This window comes from Rhinoraja longicauda, chromosome 20, assembly GCF_053455715.1.
Source record: "Rhinoraja longicauda isolate Sanriku21f chromosome 20, sRhiLon1.1, whole genome shotgun sequence".
In the NCBI taxonomy this organism is placed as follows: domain Eukaryota; kingdom Metazoa; phylum Chordata; class Chondrichthyes; order Rajiformes; family Arhynchobatidae; genus Rhinoraja; species Rhinoraja longicauda.
Window position 1 is genome coordinate 35,926,431 of NC_135972.1, and position 20,654 is coordinate 35,947,084.

The 20,654-nt window shown below is 40.2% G+C and overlaps 1 protein-coding gene and 1 long non-coding RNA gene across 5 annotated transcripts in view; one reads left to right on the top strand and one right to left on the bottom strand.

Moving 5' to 3' along the window:
• LOC144603731 (uncharacterized) overlaps positions 1–20,654 on the top strand; it is a 120,969-nt gene that overhangs the window by 91,912 nt on the left and 8,403 nt on the right. The window contains exon 2 of the long non-coding RNA XR_013548654.1: positions 16,242–16,371. This is a non-coding gene — a long non-coding RNA (uncharacterized LOC144603731). The remainder of the gene's footprint in view (positions 1–16,241; positions 16,372–20,654) is intronic.
• Positions 1–20,654, bottom strand: part of cped1 (cadherin-like and PC-esterase domain containing 1) — a 219,716-nt gene that overhangs the window by 36,717 nt on the left and 162,345 nt on the right. For all 4 annotated transcript variants that reach the window (XM_078417409.1, XM_078417410.1, XM_078417408.1 and 1 more), the window contains exons 16-18: positions 4,516–4,633; positions 2,788–2,924; positions 1,333–1,553 (exon numbers count right to left, since the gene is read on the bottom strand). In XM_078417409.1, coding sequence (XP_078273535.1) covers positions 1,333–1,553; positions 2,788–2,924; positions 4,516–4,633 — 476 coding nt within the window. The remainder of the gene's footprint in view (positions 1–1,332; positions 1,554–2,787; positions 2,925–4,515; positions 4,634–20,654) is intronic.

Genomic DNA, 20,654 nt, shown 5'->3' on the forward strand with positions numbered 1-20,654 from the left:
AAGGACTGGACAAGCTAGATGCAGGAAAAATGTTCTCAATGTTGGGCGAGTCCAGAACCAGGGGCCACAGTCTCAGAATAAAGGGGAGGCCATTTAAAACTGAGGTGAAATAAAACTTTTTCACCCAGAGAGTTGTGAATTTGTGGAATTCTCTGCCACAGAGGGCAGTGGAGGCCGAATCACTGAATGGATTTAAGAAAGAGTTAGATAGAGCTCTAGGGGCTAGTGGAATCAAGGGATATGGGGAGAAGGCAGGCACGGATTATTGATTGGGGAAAATCAGCCATGATCACAATGAATGGCGGTGCTGGCTCGAAGGGCCGAATGGCCTCCTCCTGCACCTATTTTCTATGTTTCTATTTCTAGCATATGCAGGTTTTTGCATTTTGATGAACAAAGTGGGAATGCCCACTCATATTGAAAGACCAGACATTATTCTCTATGAAAAGATTACCAATTGGTTGACTTACAATATGAAAGCTGGCAACTCTGATTGTGTTGCTTGTCTGTAATTTCTTCAGGAGTGAAAGAAGCACAGAAAAAGATTGATAGACACAAAAAGCTGGAGTAACTCAGGCAGCATCTCTGGAGAGAAGGAATGGGTGACATTTTAGGCCGAGACTCTTCTTCAGACCCAACCCGAAACGTCACCCATTCCTTCTCTCCAGTGATGCTGCCTGTCCCGCTGAGTTACTCCAGCTTTTTGTGTCTATCTTTGGTTTAAACCAGCATCTGCAGTTCCTTCCTACACAGAAAACGATTGTATCATTTTCTGAGTTGGTGATAACCAACAGGTCCAGAATTTCATTATGATTTTCAAGCAATTGAAATGCAGGGAATCTCCCGATTTCATTACCAATTTTTAAAGGTAATTTTATTAATTCAAGTAAACAATTTAAATTTGTATTGCAAAGATAATGCATATAACTAAAACAGCAGTTTTCACCTTTTTCATTTTATCTTGTGAGTGCTCCATTACCCATCATAGACAGAGAGTACCTGAAATACCCAAATTTTGGAAATACCTAAAAATGTACTTTACTAATTAAGAAAACCATTGATGCAATCTACTAATGTTTGCTTTATCACTGGGATGTTTAAATGCTATTTTCAGCCATTGAATTAAAATGTAAAATTGTTCCAGGATGCTCAATGGGTATATCCATTTTAGAGCCGTGTCATATTCCATATTCACTAATTGAATTGTTATTGCAAAATGCAAGGGCATTGGACTGTTCCCACAAAGTTATGCCCAAGCAAAGAGTCAGTGGATTTCAAATAAGATTTGAAAATTAATTTGATTTTTGATTTTCAAAAAATCAAATATTGTACCTTTGTATGAGTTGCTCCAAAGCCTTTTGAAATGTTGGTCTCTGATCTAAACTCAGCCAGAACTGAGGATAGTAAGCATAACTAGTGAATGTCTTTCCTCCATTTAAATTGTAATAGAATTTACTGTCGTGAGCTTTGTCCCAGTCCTGCAGAGTTTCATTCACTTCTTCCATCAGGTAGTACATCATTCCCCTGTTGGTGGAATCTCCAATAAAAAGAACCTTATTGATGAAAAAGAAAAATCCATCAGATGTTATATTGAAAATATATTGAAAATATATTGAAAATATCACGATTGAAAATAAAATTCTCCTTGAAAGCAGCAATCTAATTTACTCAGTTATCTCTAAGCATAAAAGAAAAATGTAGGCACCGAGACTTAATGTAAACACACAAGGCTTAATATATATAAGCCTTAACTCAAACATTTTAATTTTAAGGAATTCTAATTATATTTATTTCAGTTTAGTTAAAACGAAACAGGCCCTTCAGCCCACCAAATCCGCACCAACCAGTGATCCCCGCACCCTAACACTGTCCCACACACACTGGGGACAATTTTACACCACTTATATCAAACCAATTAACCTACAAACCTGTACATCTTAGGAATGTGGGAGGAAACCGAAAATCTCGGAGAAAACCCATGCGGTCACAGGGAGAACGTACAAACTCCGTACAGACAGCACCTGTAGTCGGGATCGAACCCGGGTCCCTGGCACTGCAAGCGCTGTAAGGCAGCAACTTTACTGCTGCGCCACCGTGCCTCCTTTTACATTTTAAGTCAATAAAATGTAAGAATATTACCAAAATAATGTCCTGATCAAATAAAGTTAATATAGTCAAACTGAACTAATTCAAAATGTTGCTGGTTTATTTCTCTTTTGATTTGAGCGTGAGTTTTCAGTTATCTTTCAGGGTAACATTACACTATGTGATCAAAGAAATTTTAATTTTCAACTCTCCTTTCCCTATGAAGAAGTCACTCTCCAGCAGCACTATGACTTGCACCATTACTGAGCAGTGTCTTTATACCAACAGGTGCATTATTAGGTTATTTAATTATGTGTACAAATGTGTTTTCAGTTGCGTATACATTTCCATCAAATTTTAATTCATTATGCGCGGCAATCATTTAGACTCTGTCATTTGATTATTCTCGCAGTGCATGACTATATAAATACTCTACCACAACCAGAGAGCAGTGCTGAACTACGATCTACCTCTTTGGTGACCCTCGGACTATTCTTGATTGGACTTTGCTGGCTCTACCTTGCATTTAACGTTATTCCCTTATCATGTGTCTATACACTGCAAACGGCTCGATTGTAATCACGTATAGTCTTTAGCTGACTAGATAACACGCAACAAAAGTTTTTCAATGTATCTCAGTACACGTGACAATAAACTAAAACTGACTAGCTGCAATTAAAGTCATATGGAACAAACCTTTACCTTTCTTCCACTCAGACACTGTTGAAGTTGTATTCTAGTTGGTGAGAGGTGATAACAATTGTCCGGGTGCCACCTTGCCTTCTGCCAATCACAGGTCTGGTTGTCTGAGCAGCTCAGACAAGGAACAAGCCATTGCCCTGAAACAGTAACACAAGGGGCTTTGTCAATAAGATTGTTTTCAAGCAGAGCTTAGTCATAAATTACTTCTTTGCCAATGCTCAGTTTGTGTTCCATCAGCGCTCCTCATCTGCAGACCTCTTTAAGGTTGTGGTCCAAGAAGAGTCAAACAGTAGCTGTGAGATGAGAATGACATTTCTAAATATCGAGGCAGCCCAGGCTGAGCACATCACTAAGGAGCCTGAGTAAAATGGAAGCTAGTGGGCACCAGTGGGAAAACTCCAGTAGATGAATTGAAATCAAACACTCATTATGATGGTGGAGGCTGCAGGGAGATATACAAATGCAGGCTATCGCTGGAGTAGTTTCTCAGGACAATGGTCTTCACGTGTTTTTTCTGTTGCTTCATCAATGATGAAGCAATACATGCTCCTTTACAAGGTGTGTAGGAAGGCACTGCAGATGCTGGTTTAAACAGGATAAACACTAAAAGCTGGAGTAACTCAGCAGGACAGGCAGCATCTCTAGAGAAAAGGAATAGGTGAGGTTTTTTCATTCATTTGAAAGGTTTCATTCATTTGTTCTATATCTCTCTACATCTATATCTCTCATTTCCCTTTCCCCTGACTCAGTCTGAAGAAGGGCCCCGACCCAAAATGTCACCTATTCCTTTTCTCCAGAGACATTGTCCGACCCGCTGAGTTACTCTTGGCTTTTTGTGTCCATCGCCTTTAGATGGTGTCCAGATTGATGCTCCTTACACCACTCATATAACTATACTTTGAGCTTGTCCATCATTTTCCTTTCCTTCTTGCGAATTGCAATAGGTCTTAACAAAAATCAATGAAAGCGTGGCCATCTCCAGATCTTTCCACTCTGAATAATTCTCGTTGCTCGACTTAGCCCTAAATATCTCAACTCGTCAAATGAATTTGTGCAGTAAACATGCATGTGAAATTTACTTCTCAGGAGCAATACGGTGTTGCAGCTGATAGAGCCACTGCCTCACAGCACCAGAGAACCTGGTTCAATCCCGACCTCGGGTGCTGCCTGTGTGGAATTTGCATGTTCTCCCTGTGACCATGTGGGTTTCATCCAGGTGCTCTGATTTCCTCTCATGTCGCAAAGACGTGCGGGTTCGTAGGTTAATTGGCCTCTGTAAATTGCCCCTAGTGTGTAGGCAGCGGATGAGAAAGTAGGATAGATCTAGTGAGAATGGGTGATCAATGGTAGACGTGGATTTGTTGGGCTGAAGGGCCTGTTTCCCTACTGTATCTCTAAACTAAACAAAAATACATTTTCCTCCACAGTGAGTATGTAAGTTTTAAATACGAGGTCTATGCAAAAAAATTAAGTCCACTAGTTACTCGTGTCAAAGATTGATTTCATCCTATACATGTTTCAACTGGAATCTGCTAATATCTTCCACCTTCCTCTCACAGGATATGAGGACAGAAAATGCTGTCAGCTTATTTACGTATGATATACATACTCTTCCACAGAAGAAAAGGTACTTGCGGCCCAGGAATTTTATCTACACTTTACAGTACATGACAGGGGATTCCTGCAGACTACAATATTTATGAAAACCATCTTGTGATGATTACCAACCTTTGGCATCGCCTGTTTTACAGGTTTGAACCTGCCTCTGAGCAACTGGTGAGAGGTAGCCACTGGACACTGGTTGCAGGCCGCAAGGCTTGTCAGGTTGGATTATCAACCCACAGTCCTGCGTGGAAATAAAGAACAGGATGAATGACATTTTTTTAGTTTGTGTATTATTGAAAAAAAATTCACCAGCCTTGCAGATGAAGGAGTAGTGAGGAACTCGAGCAAGTCACTGCCACAGATCAGCCACAGCTCATGGTTTCATGCACTCCATCTGCGCATTGAATCTCTGGATGGAAAGTTTTGCCAAGCATTTTGTGACATCCCAGAAATAGCAAGGCTGAAACACCAGATTATTTATCTGTGCACCTCACTTCATGATAAAAACTTAAATGGATATCTTTGCAAATAACTCCCTCTCTCCTTACACCTGGTGCATATCTGACCACTCTTTCAATCCAATATTCAATCCTGCAAATCCAATCCATTGTCATTTTTTGTAAATCATTCAGTGCTTTCATTCATTGAAGTAGCTTTTTGAGTTATACATTTTATAGTGTTTTAGTTGTGTTTTGAGTTATACATTTAAGATCTTGATCAAGAATAGGCTGACAAGATCTGTTTGAGTGACTTTGCAAAAGAAATGTAAATAACATAATTTGATAATATCAACTAGTTTGCAATGTTATGGGAGAAATCACCCAGGGAGGTTGTGAATTTGTGCACCCAGAGAGTTGTGAATTTGTGGAATTCTCTGCCTCAGATTCACTGGATACATTCAGAGAGAGTTGGATAGATCTCTTAGGGCTCGCGGAATCAAGGGGTATGGGGAGAAGGCAGGAACGGGGTACTGATTGTGGATGATCAGCCATGATCACATTTAATGGCAGTGCTGGCTCGAAGTGCCGAATGGCCTACTCCTGCACTTATTTTCTATGTATCTATTTCTATGTAAATTGTGGTAGGTGATTAAATTGGACAGTTCTTCAAAGAGCTAAGAATTCCTTGATGAGGAGAAACCCTAACTGGTAATCTAAAAATTAATGCATTTTATTTACTAGGTCAATTTATTCAACCTCTAACAGGCCACCAAAAACATCACACTGTTACATGAAATTACACAATTGAACAAGTAAACGACACACAACATATGCATTTCCATCGCATTCTTGCACAGATAAATCTCTGACGAAGCCATATGGTGTAATGGGCAGTATTGAAGGCAAAGAGAGTAGTGAAAAAAGGTATTGAGATAGGAAGAATGGCATGTTCAAATATGTTTTAAAGAGACTATAGAAGACAGCATTAGAGGTGAAAAAACAAAGGTGCTGATGCTGTGGGAGTGTAATGGCTGAATAACTGTACACATTGTGGTATTAGTGTCTTCAATTCATTATTGCTCTGCATATTGGAAATGGATAGAGGATTTGAGAAGATCACTGACTGACTTTTCATCTCAACCCCATCAAATTCCTTCGGTAATATCTTCAGGATAAAGGTAGATGGACAATTGATTGGGTATCTTTCAAGCTCAGTTTAATTCCACACTTATAGAAACGTATAAAAGGTATAAAATTATAAAAGGACTGGACAAGCTAGATGCAGGTAAAATGTTCCCAATGTTGGGGGAGTCCAGAACCAGGGGCCACACAGTCTAAGAATAAAGGGGAGGCCATTTAAAACTGAGGTGAGAAGAAACTTTTTCACCCAGAGAGTTGTGAATTTGTGGCATTCTCTGCCATAGGAGGCAGTGGAGGCCAATTCACTGGATGAATTTAAAAGAGAGTTAGATAGAGCTCTAGGGGTTAGCGGAATCAAGGGATAAGGTGAGAAGGCAGGCATGGGTTACTGATTGTGGATGATCAGCCATGATCGCAATGAATGGCGGTGCTGGCTTGAAGGGCCAAATGGCCTCCTCTTGCACCTATTTTCTATGTTTCTACTAGTAGGACAAGGACAGCAGGTGCAAATTATGCGACAATGCAGATCTTAACATTTTAGTAATCCTGTTGAGAAGCTATTGGTGAACATGGGGCCTAAGGTGATGATATGGTATTTTGCAAGGAAACAATTTATAGAGACATGGAAAGCAGATTTTGTTAGCAAGGAGACGTGATGGGATATGTTTGGGAAAGGTAAACTAAGCGATGTACTTTATTTTTCAATGTACTCATTTCTTGGGAATGTGATCATCTTCACCATAGCTAGGATTTAGTGCACAGCCCCTATAAGCCTCAAGAGAAAGTTGTGGTGAGCTACATTCATGAACCACTGCTGTTGAAGGAACCTTCAATACTGCTGAGGTAGGAGTTCCAAAACTTGGATCCCGTGATGATGAAGAAAATGAATGGAGTGCACCTCGAAAATCTTGAGATGGCTTGCATTGATAGAGTTGGAGCATGGTCACATGGAGGGGGAATGTTGAGCAAAGTGCAAAGGATGCTGAGTGGAGCTGAAGTGCAGGTCCAGCAATCCTCATGACCCTGCAAATCATCTTACCATTTCTCCACCTCTGCTGAAAGTGGAGACTGTAGTCGCCGGGGACAAGAGGTGGCTCAATGCAGGAACAGAAGGTACACCTTGAAGGAGAAGGGGGAAAGGTGAGTTGATCCCGATAGAGGGATTGAAGGAATGGGAGAGACATCACAACTTGTTCATGAGAATGCAGGCATTTAGTAAGATAAAACATAGAAAGTGTGATCAATGATTTGTTGAGTAGATTGCAGTAACAGTCAAGTACAGTACTGTAAAATAAAACTGAAAGATCAGGTCAGCCACCATGTGAAAGATAAAGATATTTTAATATTTCAGGAGGGCCTATGCTGTTTTAATTTTAGTTTTCTATACTAGCTATCTATGTTGATAGGACAAAAATTGCATGTAAAAACATATGAAACTTGGAAAACTAAAGCAAACACAAGCAGACAAATGAGATGTGGTCAAACGTACTCTCACGAGAATAATAAATTATTGAAGTATGTTTTTCATGGTGAAACGAGACATTGAGCTAACTGATCCACACCAGTGTTTATACTCTGTACACGCCAAAATATTGACAACTTTGCCAACCTTCATCTTTTAAAATTTTAATGCAGGTTAAGTGGCAAAATAATTAGACTTCTTGCTTTTGATCTAAACAGGATGTTTGCCAGTATCAATATGGATAGATTTAAAAAAAAACTTTTGACTACTCTAGGTCAGAATATGATGTGGCACTTGTGGCTGGAAGTATTTCAGTAGCAGTTCTGAATTTGTGTTTGGCACAAGGCCTCTTCTGTTTAACGATATGTAGATAGGTCAAACAAGATGAATCACACTGTGAATCAATTGTGTCAGACTGAAGTTTGCATTTGGAGCCCAGAGGACTGCAGTTATTTGGAGGAATTACTCAAACTAACATGGACATCAGAAAGTTCCTACCTTGCAGCTTAACAATTTACACAGAGCTTCACAGGACAGTATGACATTTCTGAACACTCTGTGACTGCTGTCAACAAAGTGCAACAAGATAACTTAACAGGGATTTGCTTGTTCATACTTGTGCACTGCCTGGTAGATGTGTCAAACACAAAAAAAATCACCACATTAAATGTAAGAAGGTTCAAGAAATTAAGAAAAAGACAATCAACATTTTATTGGAAAGACTTGGCAATAGTTTTAATTGATCTTGCCAAAAGAAACCACATTTTTGATTGTACATTCAGAGAAATTTCCACTTTCACTGATTTTCTGTGAATGATTTTCACGGTAGATGCTTCCAACTATTTTCTTTTCACAGAAAATTAAAAAAAAAAAAAAAATCCTGAATGTGATGTAAAGTCCTATTTTTTTTCTCACTTGTTGGACCCAACTGATTACTACAATATATTACGATTATAAAAACGTTAACAGTAATTCTACTCTTCTTGATTTAATGCATTCTGTTTGCCCAGCGTGATCATCTGTTTTGATCAATGAGGTTGGTAATACACACTGTTAAAAGTAAAAGAGAAACAGTTATTGCCAGAGGTCAGGATAGGCACTTTAACTATCCTTCCAAGACTTACATTATGGGTTTTGTTAACAGCTTGTGGATTTATCATGTCATCAAGAGGTATTGAAGAGCCATGACTTCCCTGTTGCCTTGTACATAGATGAAACAAATCACCATCTTCGGTATGTTTACAAACTATCACTCATACTAAAGATGAGAAAGAAGCAAGCAAGTCAATTTTCATTTTTACAGTGAATGTAAAAATGCATTTTTTTGCAGTCAAAAAAATGACTGCAAACATTTTAGGTCAGATAAAAATAGACTGCTAGCAACTGAGATGGGAGCAAAAGGCTGTTCCAATGAATAGTACTGTAGAATAAATATTTCAGTGTAGATAAATGGTGTTGGATTTGTTAAAATTATTTGCATCATGGTTAATTATGTACCCGGTTTTTGACTGATACTCCTTTGCATATTAAAACACATCAGAACAGGTTTTCAAAAGCAAACATTCATCATAACTTTATGCGGCAGGTACAAAAGCTGAAACACTAATCCAAACATTTTTTAACATACCACTCTGATGTCAGTAGATCAGATTTTAAATGATACCATGTGATGAGGTTCTACAAAATGGCCTAGTAACTCTTAACACACCAAAACTCCAGAGCACACAAAACTTGTTCAATTCAAAAAAAGTTAGCAAAAAAGGAAATTAAATATCAAAGTGTAAGCTTCTTCACAAAAGTGTTAAAATCTGATTGCTTAACCAAGCGATAGAAAGTTGGTTTTAGAGAGCCCTTCTGATTAAACATCAGCTTTATTATAATGATTTTTGCTTTTATTCAACCAAGTGTTTTATAGCAGAGTGTGGGGATTTTTTGAGGACCAAAAATGTTTTGGATTTCAATTCTCCCTTTCACTCTTCTGCAACAGGAAATTTAGCCACATCTTCACCTTTAATATTACTACTTTTGCTGAATCCTCACACCAACCCACCAGATCAAAATATTGGTGTCAGTTATAGCTAAACATTAAACTGCATCAATAATATAAATATCATGCCTGTTAAAGCATATCAAAGGTTGGAATGGTGTAGATGCAGATGCACATTCTGACCAAGGTTTCTCTGTCACACTTCAAGGCAAAAGTCAGGAATGCAATTGAATATTGTTAACCTCCCTGGATTGCTGCAGCTGAGACACCACTCAAACAGCTCAAGATCACTAACAACAAGTCAGACTGATTCAGAGCATATCCAGCACCGGTGACCCCGACAGTCCTTTCAGGTGAGGCAGAGGTTCACTTGCACCTCCTCCAACCTCATCTACTGTATCTCACTGTTTCAGGTGTTGACTCTTATATAGCGGCGAGATCAAATGTAGACTGGCCGATCGTTTGGCTGCACCTCCAACACCTATGTGATCTCCCGGTTGCCAAACACATTAACTCTCCTTCCCATTCCCACACTGACCTTTCTGTCTGGGGCTTCCTCCATTGTCAGAGTGAGGCCAAACGCAAATTGGAGGAACAGCACCTCATATTTTTCTTGGGCAAGACTGACTCTAAGGATTGAGTTTATTTACACATCTCCATCTATTCCTAGCAATTCTTCTCTACCACTTTCCAACCTTGAGCTGAAACATACAATGTTGTTTAGCTCCATGTTTCGGTCTGTGCACGACCCATATTCCCCAGGAAGTTCCCACTCCTCACCATCACACACCCATCGCGTTCTTGACCAAACCAATATGGAAATTATACGACTTCCCAGCCAAAATAAATCAAGAACAACAAGAGGTACTCTAATCGCAAATTAGAGGAACAGCATCTCATCCCAACCCCTAGACCTCCTAGACCGACATGATCTCCCGGTTGCTAAAAACTTTAAATCTCCCTCCTATTCCCATACTGACCTTTCTGTTGTGGCCTCCTCCACTGTCAGAGTGAGGCCCAATGCAAATTGGAGGAACAGCACCTCATATTTCGCTTGGGCAGCTTACAACCCAGTGGAATGAATATGGGTTTCTCTAACTTCAAGTAACCCTTGCATCCCCTCGCTCTCCGGCCCTCCCCCACCCTAGTTGTCGTACTACTTTCACTGTCGTCCTGCTGAGTTTCACTGTCTGTATAACGCATTATCACCTCGCCCACAGCCAACAATAGACCATTGTGGGCTCCATATTGCCTTGATCATCGTTACTTTTTGCATATCTTTCATTCAATTGTTCTATATCTCTATATATCACCGTCTATTTCCCTCGTTTCCCTTTCCCCTGACTCTCAGTCTGAAGAAGAGTATCGACCCAAACATCATCTATTCCTTTTCTCCAGAGATGCTGCCTGTCCCGCTGAGTTACTCCAGCTTTGTTTGTCTATCATCAGTTCACAGAGTTTAGTGTAATGAATATACTGTATGCTACAATTTAAGATTACTGTATGAAAGTGCAATATAATATTTATATAAATCAGTGAAGGGATTAGCAGTGCCACTGATGAAACACCAAAGTTGGTGGGAATGGATGGGAGGTTTTATTGTAGATAAGCTGATGTGAAAGATTGCCTAAATGCTTTTTTGTAATTGCTCACCAATTTGAGAGTAAACTACCATATAGTTACTTTCAGTGGATGCCATACTTTCTCTTACATCATCCATGCCTTTCTAACTTGCAAGGATTTCCTATTCTGATCATTTCTTTCTGATTTCCATGCCAAAGACATAAGAAAGCAGTAATCTGCATTTACTTGCTTGATCCTAAAGAAAACCTCCAGAAAAGAACAAAATGTCAAACAAAACCAACCAAGCAATTACAAATGTCTCTCTAAATTATTACTGCCCTTCAAACAGAAAATATTTGGAACTGGATTATTTGACGTGGGCGGCACAGTGGCGCAGCGGTAGAGTTGCTGCCTTACAGTGCCAGAGACCCGGGTTTGATCCCGACTATGGTGCTTGTCTGTACAGAATTTGTACGTTCTCCCCGTGACCGTGTGGGTTTTCTCCGAGATCATTTTCCTCCCACACTGCTATGACGTACACGTTTGTAGGTTAATTGGCTTGGTATAAGTGTACATTGTTCCTAGTGGGTGTGGGATAGTGTTAATGTGCGGGGATCGCTGGTCGGTGTGGACTCAGTAGGCCGAAGGGCCTGTTTCTGCACTGTATTTCTAAACTAAACTAAACTAAACTGACCGTTAACCAGTCCAAGCACAATACCAGAAATGGGGAAATCATGCCTATACGAACTCAATTCACATTGATTATTAAATTAGAATAAAGTTCTAGGTTGTTTTGGACGAGGTCTGCGAGTGGATAAGTGGCATTAAAATGATAGGTAACAGGTTGGCGGAATAGTACAGACTCAGTGCACCAACTTAGTCCAACCGTTCAGTTCAGAACCGGTTCAGAGAAAAATAATTCCAGTTTATTAATTTAATACACTTTACTATTTCTTTAGACCTTCAGACCATTTGGTAAGTAGTTTGGAAACATAGTCATTTTTATGATATGTGTACAGAAAGAAAAATAAAGTATGAGATTAAGAGTAAAAGAAAAGGCAAATGAAAAATATGAATGTATGTTAAAATGTAACGTTTTATATTTTTCAAAATCTCTGGCAACTTACTACTTGAAGGAGTGAGACTTTGCATATACTTTCTGGGTTGGAGAAATTGATGATGCCATAACCAAATATGACATTGTTAAAGGGTACTTATATTATTAATTGCCAGGGTCAATTTTTGTGCCAATTTTAATGGGGAAACTAATGTGCAAAGGCAATAATTTTATGAAACTTGCAGGGAGGTAACAGACAAGATACTGCTTGCACACAGATCAGAAGTCCAGTTTGCAGGGCATTTCTTCCTTGGCAGAGGTTGCTTGGTAATTCAAACATTATTCGAGCACAAATTCCACACATTTGGTTAGCAAATTCTCGTCTACGATAAAAGAAAATACCAGGCTACAGAGAGTGGAAAAGTCTGCACCTCTTTGGTAGCTATACCAAACACCAGGCACAGCTATGATGGGTCAAATGGCCTCATCTGCTATTCTATGATTCGATCATCCATATTTAGTGAGCAGAAAGTTCGGAAAAGCACTTTCTGCCTAATTTTCCAGTTCTTCCTCTGTTGTTTCATCCAAATAGAAACAACAATGTAGAATTAAAAACATATCCTAAAGTGAATTAAGGACATCTTTTGAGGTAGTTGCATCTTTTCCTACTCAATAAGCTAAACATAATTGCATAAACAAAAAAAGGGATTGTTTTAACAAATGCAAATAGCTAGCCTAACTGTGACTAGTTTTAGCGTAACTGATATAAGGTCACATTTAGTTTTTAATGCATGTTTGGCAAAAATATATCCATTTGAATTATTTCAAGTCATGCAATTTTTGCAAAATATATCTATTTGGATAATTTCAAGTGAATTGAAATCCACATATTTAATAAATCTTTAATAAATGTCATCTTTAATAAATGTTATGTCTACTTGACCAAGTTGCACTACTATTAACATAGAAACATAGAAAATAGATGAAGGAGGAGGCCATTTGGCCCTTCGAGCCAGCACCGCCATTCATTGTGATCATGGCTGATCATCCACAATCAGTAACCTGTGCCTGCCTTCTCCCCATACCCCTTGATTCCACTAGCCCCTAGAGCTCTATCTAACTCTCTTTTAAATTCATCCAATGAATTGGCCTCCACTGCCTTCTGTGGCAGAGAATTCCACAAATTCACAACTCTCTGGGTGAAAAAGTTTCCTCTCACCTCAGTTTTAAATGGCCTCCCCTTTATTCTTAGACTGTGGCCCCTGGTTCTGGACTGCCCCAAAACAGGGAACATTTTACCTGCATCTAGCTTGTCCAGTCCTTTTATAATTTTATTATTGTTCACTGGACGAAATGGGGAGTTGAAGGTTCTGGGGTACAGGCAACAAATTGGAGTTGAGGCCGAGATCAGAACAGCTATGATCCTGTTGAATGGTGGTGCGGGCTAGAGGGACTCTCCTGCATCTATTTCATACATTCATGTGTTTTTCTTAAATCATTAGATGCCGGGTAATAACTGTGAAGCCCTTCCTTGACCCATCACAAAGATTTGAAGGAAGTAAACCACTGCTTTACCCCCCTCAGCATTTCCACACAGCAAAGTATTTGTGAGCCACATTTTTTCCCACAGTTTGTAATTACCATGCTTAGGTTAATGAGCCAGACCTTATGTTACCCTAGCTAAAGGATTAAGCTATTCTTTAAACAAATGCATTTTTGCTTTGATCTTAAAGCCCAAATTGAACTTTCAAAAAGCAGCATGAAGGAAAAATGAATAATTACTGTATCTGTGATAGAATAGACAATAAATTTAATAATTCAAACAGTAATTTAATTCTCTTATCAAAATCTTGTCAAGAGTATCGAAGAAATGTTACCCTGCCTGTTGTGCTGTTGCCGTAAACATATCCCAAGAGCTTCAAAAATACAGTTAATGATTATTTTCATCAGCAAGGTTCCTTATTGAACATCTGTTTGTACTTTGCAAAATTATATACAAGATAGTGTTTCAGTCGCTCATTGCTCACCACAATGACCAAACCATCTCATATTTTAAAGCAAACAATGATAGCCTACTCAGTTAGCAATAAAACATAAAACCACTGGGAAGGAGGACACAATAACTGTTTATGGTTATTACTCAACTGAAACTTAGTTCTTCAAAAGTCGGAAATGTTTCCTAGATTCTCAAACTACAAAAGGTGAACAGAAATGCAGTGCATTTTTAACAATAGTTCTCACCATCTCACTGTTACAGAAAAAAAAATCACAAATCCTCAAACACTTGTTTCAAATGGCAATTGTTGAATTCTTAAGGAAGAAACATCCTTACGAAATCTTTTCTATTGTGGAAATAGAAACGATATTTTTTATTTAAATAATTAGAAAATGAACACCATACTTACTTCAAAAGTGGTTGACTTATTTTGCTTTGCTTGAGATCAAGTGGAATTCAGTTCCACTTTTAATATTCAAAAGATTACACACTACATTTAAAAAATCCACAAGAGGTACTGCCTTTTAAAATTTAGTTCTACATCAGGCTTAGGTGAAATGGCAATTGGATGAAGCCCACATGATGCCAGATTACTTATCAGAAGTGATAAGAAGTGTTCCCAATGTTGGGGGAGTCCAGAACAAGGGGCCACAGTTTAAGAATAAGGGGTAGGCCATTTAGAACGGAGATGAGGAAAAACTTTTTCAGTCAGAGAGTTGTGAATCTGTGGAATTCTCTGCCTCAAAAGGCAGTGGAGGCCAATTCTCTGAATGCATTCAAGAGAGAGCTGGATAGAGCTCTTAAGGATAGTGGAGTCAGGGGGTATGGGGAGAAGGCAGGAACGGGGTATGATTGCGAATGATCAGCCATGATCACATTGAATGGCGGTGCTGGCTCGAAGGGCCGAATGGCCTCCTCCTGCACCTATTGTCTATTGTCTATATCACTCTTCTTGGCTCAGGACTACTTGGTACAGGACCAGTCTGCCAAGTTACATGGCACCCGTCAGTTAATATAAAAAATGTAGTAAAAGCTCACTGCATGTTACAGAAACTCTAGGAACGCCAGGATTAATAGGATTTCACAAGAAAAATCCAGATTTGATAACTTTATTCAGCATTGAACAAAGTCAAATCATGTATTCTCTAAAACAAGCTAGAGAGCAGATATCTTTTGCCCCGTACAATTCTCAGCACTAGATACAGGATTTACGTTGAACATGAATCTTCCACAAACAGCTATTCAGCAGCAAGTTGGTTCTCAGCCTCTCCCTCTGTACTCCAGAAATGTTAAACTCAATCATAACTCTGCTGCCTATCCCTGAAACCATTGTGTCCCATTCACTAAACACTCCCATGTTTGCAACCCAATGCCTAGCTTTCGTAATAAAAGTCCTCTGTAATCTCCAGTCTCCAAGACAGATTCAATCCTCCCATTATGTTCACTCTTCATTATCCCTAAATGTAATCTCTCCTCTGTGGGCAGTGGGCAGGTGTAAAAGTCCAACGCTCTACAATTCTCTCTCTGAACATATTTCTCTGTGCCTAAACTCTATCTCTGTGCCTAAACCTCTCTATCTCTGTGCTTCTCTTCCTCCATTTACGATGCTTCTTGAAACTTGCCTCTTTAACTGAGCTCTTGTTTATCTGCTGTTATATCTCTTTTAGTGGTGTGAAGATAGTTTAAATCTTGTCAGGACCCTTGGGACATTTTATTATGTCAAAGGTGCGACAAATACAAATTGTTGGCTGTTTCAATGGAAGATGATGAGAAGATGATGGCCAAGTCACTGGGTACTTTTAAGGTGGAGATTGACAGATTCTTGATTAGTAACGGGTCTAGAGTTATGGGGAAAAGGCAGGAGAATGGGGTTAAGAAGGAAACATAGACCAGCCATGTTTGAATGGCAGAGTAGACTCAATGGGCCGAATGGCATCCTTCTGCTCCTATGACTTATGAATTTATGAAGTAGGGGATGATGAAGAAGGTAGAATGAGACCATGAGTCAGACAGTCATAAAGTGCAGAAACAGATTCTTCAGCCCACGGAGTCTGTGCCAATCATCAAACACTGTTTCCACTAATCCCATTTTATCCTTCCAAATTCCCATGACTCACCCCTCCTTACCCCGATTCTACCACAAACACAGACGCAAGAGATGGTTTACAGTGACCAATTAATGTATTAATCCATTTGTCTTTCAGATCTTTTGAAGAAACTGGAACATTTGGAGGCACAAACAATACCGGAGGTCAGGACGGAATCTAGTTGCTGGAGCGGAGACAGTGACTCCACCAGCTGCCCAACTCTGCTGCCTGAAGAATGGTCTCCAAGGTGAAACTCTCTCAAAACGATTTAAAGACTATCAAGGGTCTAACTAGCTCAATGAATAATATGAGGTGTGTACAATGTGCTTTTTTCAAAGAGATAAGGTGTGCTGCACACCCTCCTCTACAAAGACAGGCAAGATAAAGCTCTGCTCGTGACTGAAATGTTCATGACAATTCCAACTTCATGTCATATCAACAAAAGTAACTTCCATTTACTTAGCGTCTTAAAGGAGCCTTACAGCACCCCAGGGTTCTTCATAGCCTGACAGACTAAGCAGACAAAAACCTGATACCATCAAGTTAGGGCAGTTGTCCAAACGCATCAGCCAAAAGTTAGACTTCATGGGCATCTTAGAAGAGATGGCGGTGGTGAGACCAAACACGCGGAGGAATGTGCAAAATATCAGGCTTAGGGTCATGCAAACTTTGTGCATGTAGGGCTGGAGATTACATAAAATGGATGGGTTGCAGTCATGAGAGGATTGTGGCACAAGAATAAGGGTAGTCAAATCAATGATAGACACAAAAAGCTAGAGTAACTCAGTGGAACAGGCAGCATCTCTGCAGAGAATGGGTGACGTTTGGGTCGAGACCCTAAGACCCGAAACGTCACCCATTCCTTCGCTCCAGAGATGCTGCCTGATCCGCTGAGTTACTCCAGCTTTTCGGGTCGATCTTCGGTTTAAACCAGCATCTGCAGTTCCTTCTTACACATAGTAAAATCAATGCATTGTTCACCAGGAAAGATATAATAAATAGGATTTATTTTGCACATACATTGCCGATTATATCTATCAGGTGGTGTGCATTCAGAAATGCATTCATCAGATAATTGACACTTTTCCTGGGAACTGGGAATTTTTATCCGGTTTGACATTACAGCAGAGCATTAGTTTAATAGTAGAAAGATAGACATCTGAAGAAGTATAAGAAAATAACTGCAGATGCTGGTACAAATCGAAGGTATTTATTCACAAAATGCTGGAGTAACTCAGCAGGTCAGGCAGCATCTCAGGAGAGAAGGAATGGGTGACGTTTCGGGTCGAGACCCTTCTTCAGTCTGAAGAAGGGTCTCGACCCGAAACATCACCCATTCCTTCTCTCCTGAGATGCTGCCTGATCTGCTGAGTTATTCCAGCATTTTGTGAATAGACATCTGAAGAAGGGTTCTCACCCGAAATGTCACCCATTCCTTCTCTCCAGATATGCTGCCTGAGTTACTCCAGAACTTTGTGTCGATCTTCAGTATAAACCAGCATCTGCAGTCCTTTCCTACACATTAGTTTAATAGGGCTATTTATAGGATTTCTTTAAAAGAAACTTCAGATGCAATAGATGGCACTCACACTGCTTCACAAGCTCCGTTGATAAATATTGTCATGACCTGAACAAGAGGTTACTACTGGGTTTGTTTGCAGCGGGTTCGTGAAAACCTACAAAGCATCGTCCACATGAAGTCTGATGTAAGTTGCTGAGGCGCATTCACCCTTTGGAATTCTCCCCCGTGACCTCTTCAAAGACAACAAATCACATGAATAGATAGCTTGTGTGTGACTTACTTCTTTCTCCCATAAATAATAATTAGCACAAGAACTGCCAGAATAGCAGCGGAGAATCTATTCAACAAAACCCATGCTGCACCAGAATGATCATAAGGAACATCGGGTATCAAGATGTTCCTTTGCCGTCTTGATGGGCAAGGGACTCTCTGAAATTCACTGCCTTTCATATCCCTCCGTTTTCTGCACGACTTTGAAATTTTAAGTGTTTTGTATCTCAATTGGATGAAGCAGACAATGTGTAAATACACACAGAACAAATTCAAAGGTCAAGGAGACTTTGTGCTTCTCAGTATTTTCAGTGAGCTTGGGAGCAAAGGGAATGCAATCCAGGCCACTGATGTGCCAGCATCCCATTTCCCAAAAATGCATGTCCTCATCAATACCTCTTCTGGACAAACAGCTGCATTCACACGTGCCTCCTTCCAACACAACAAACACCCAAATTTGCCGGTTGGTCGAGTTAAAAGGACTCGTAAAAAAGTTTTACGAGTCGTCTTTAAATACAGGAGAGGTGCCGGAAGACTGGAGGGTTGCAAATGTTGTGCCTCTATTCAAGAAAGGCTGCAGGGAAAATGCTGGGAACTATCGGCCAGTGAGCTTGACACCTGGAGTTGGAAAGTTAATGGAGAGTATTCTGAGGGATACGATATACAGGCATTTAGACGGACAAGGGCTGATTAGGAATAGTGAGCATGTGTTTGTACGTGGAAGGTTGTGTCTCACAAACCTGATTGAGTTTTTTGAAAATGTGACCAAAAAGGTTAATGAGGGCAGAGCTGTAGATGTTGTGTACATAGACTTCAGCAAAGCATTCGACAATGTTCCGCATGGTAGGCAGCTCTGGAAGGTTAGATCACATGGGATCCAAGGAGAGATAGCTCAATGGATAGAACATTGGCTTCGTGGAAGGAAGCAGAGGGTGATGGTGGAAGGTTGCTTCTCAGACTGGCGGCCTGTGACTAGTGGTGTGCCTCAGGGTTCGGTGCTGTTACTGTTTGTCATCTATATCAATGATTTGGATGAGAACATACACGGCAAGATTAGCAAGTTTGCAGATGATACAAAAGTGGGTGGATGTACAGATAGTGAAGATGGTTGTGAAAAATTGCAGCAGGATATGGATCGATTGGCCAGGTGGGCTGAGGAATGGTTGATGGAATTTAATACAGAGAAATGTGAGGTGTTGCATTTTGGGAAGTCTAACATGGGCAGGACCTGCACAGTAAATGGTAGGCCTCTGGGTAGTGTTGTAGAGCAGGGAGATCTAGGAGTACAAGTGCTTGGTTCCTTGAAGGTCGAGTCACAGGTAGATAAGGTGGTCAAAAAGGCTTTTGGCACTTTGGCTTTCATCAGTCAGAGTGTTGAGTATAGAAGTTGGGAGGTCATGTTGCACTTGTATAAGATGTTGGTGAGACCGCATTTAGAATATTGTGTCCAGTTCTGGGCACCATGCTATAGGAAAGATGTTGTTGAGCTGGAAAGGGTACAGAGAAGATTTACGAGGATTTTGCCAAGACTAGACGGTCTGAGCTATAGGGAGAGGTTGAGCAGGCTGGGTTTCTATTCCATGGAGCGCAGGAGGATAAGGGGAGAACTTATAGAGGTGTATAAAATCATGAGAAGAGTAGACCAGGTAGATGCACAGAGTCTCTTGACCAGAGTAGGTGAATCGAGGACCAGAGGACATAGGTTTAAGATGAAGGGGAAAAGATATAACAGGAATCTGAGGGGTAACTTTTTCACACAAAGGGTGGTGGGTGTAAGCAACAAGTGCCAGAGAAGGTAGTTAAGGCAGGGACCATCCTAACATTAAAGAAACAGTTAGACAGGTACATGGATAGTACAGGTTTGGAGGGATATGGACCAAATGTGGGCAGGTTTGGAGGGATATGGACCAAATGTGGGCAGGTGGGACTAGTGTAGCTGGGACATGTTGGTCAGTGTGGGCAAATTGGGTCGATGGGCCTGTTTCCGCTCTGTGTTACTCTATGACTCTATGGATGACCCTGAAGGTAAGCTAGCCAATAATATAAAAGAGGATAGCAAGTTGTTTAAAGAGTAAGAAAGAGGCAAGAGTGGGCCTTGGACCATTGGAAAATAAGGCAGGAGAAGTGATAATGGGGAATGAAAAAATGGCAGAGGAGTTGAATAACTTTTTTGCATCAGTCTTCACAGTGGAAGACACCAGCAACGGGCCTGAAATTCAAGAGAGTCAGGGGTTGGAAATTAGAAGAGTGGCTATTACTAAGGAGAAGGTGCTTGGGAAGCTGAAAGAGCTGAAGGTGGATAGGTCACCTGGACCAGATGGACTGCACCCTAGGGTTCTGAAAAAGGCGGCTTTTGAGATTGTGGAGGCATTGATAATGATATTTCAAGAATCACGAGAGTCAGGAGTGGTTCCAGATGATTGGAAAATTTGCCAATATTACCCCACTGCACAAGAAGGGAGCAAATCTGAATAGTGAGAACAATAGGCCGCTTAGTCTGACTTCAGTGGTTGGTAAGATTTTAGAGTCCATTATAAAGGATGAGGCTACGGAGTACTTAGAAGTTCACGATAAAATAAGTCAAAATCAGCATGGCTTTGTGCAGGGGAGGTCTTGCCTGACAAATTTGCTGGAATTCTTTGAAGAAGTAAATAGCAGGACAGACAAAGGAGAACGCAGTAGATGTTTACCTAGATTTTCAGAAAGCCTTTGATAAGGTGCCACACGGGAGGCTGCTA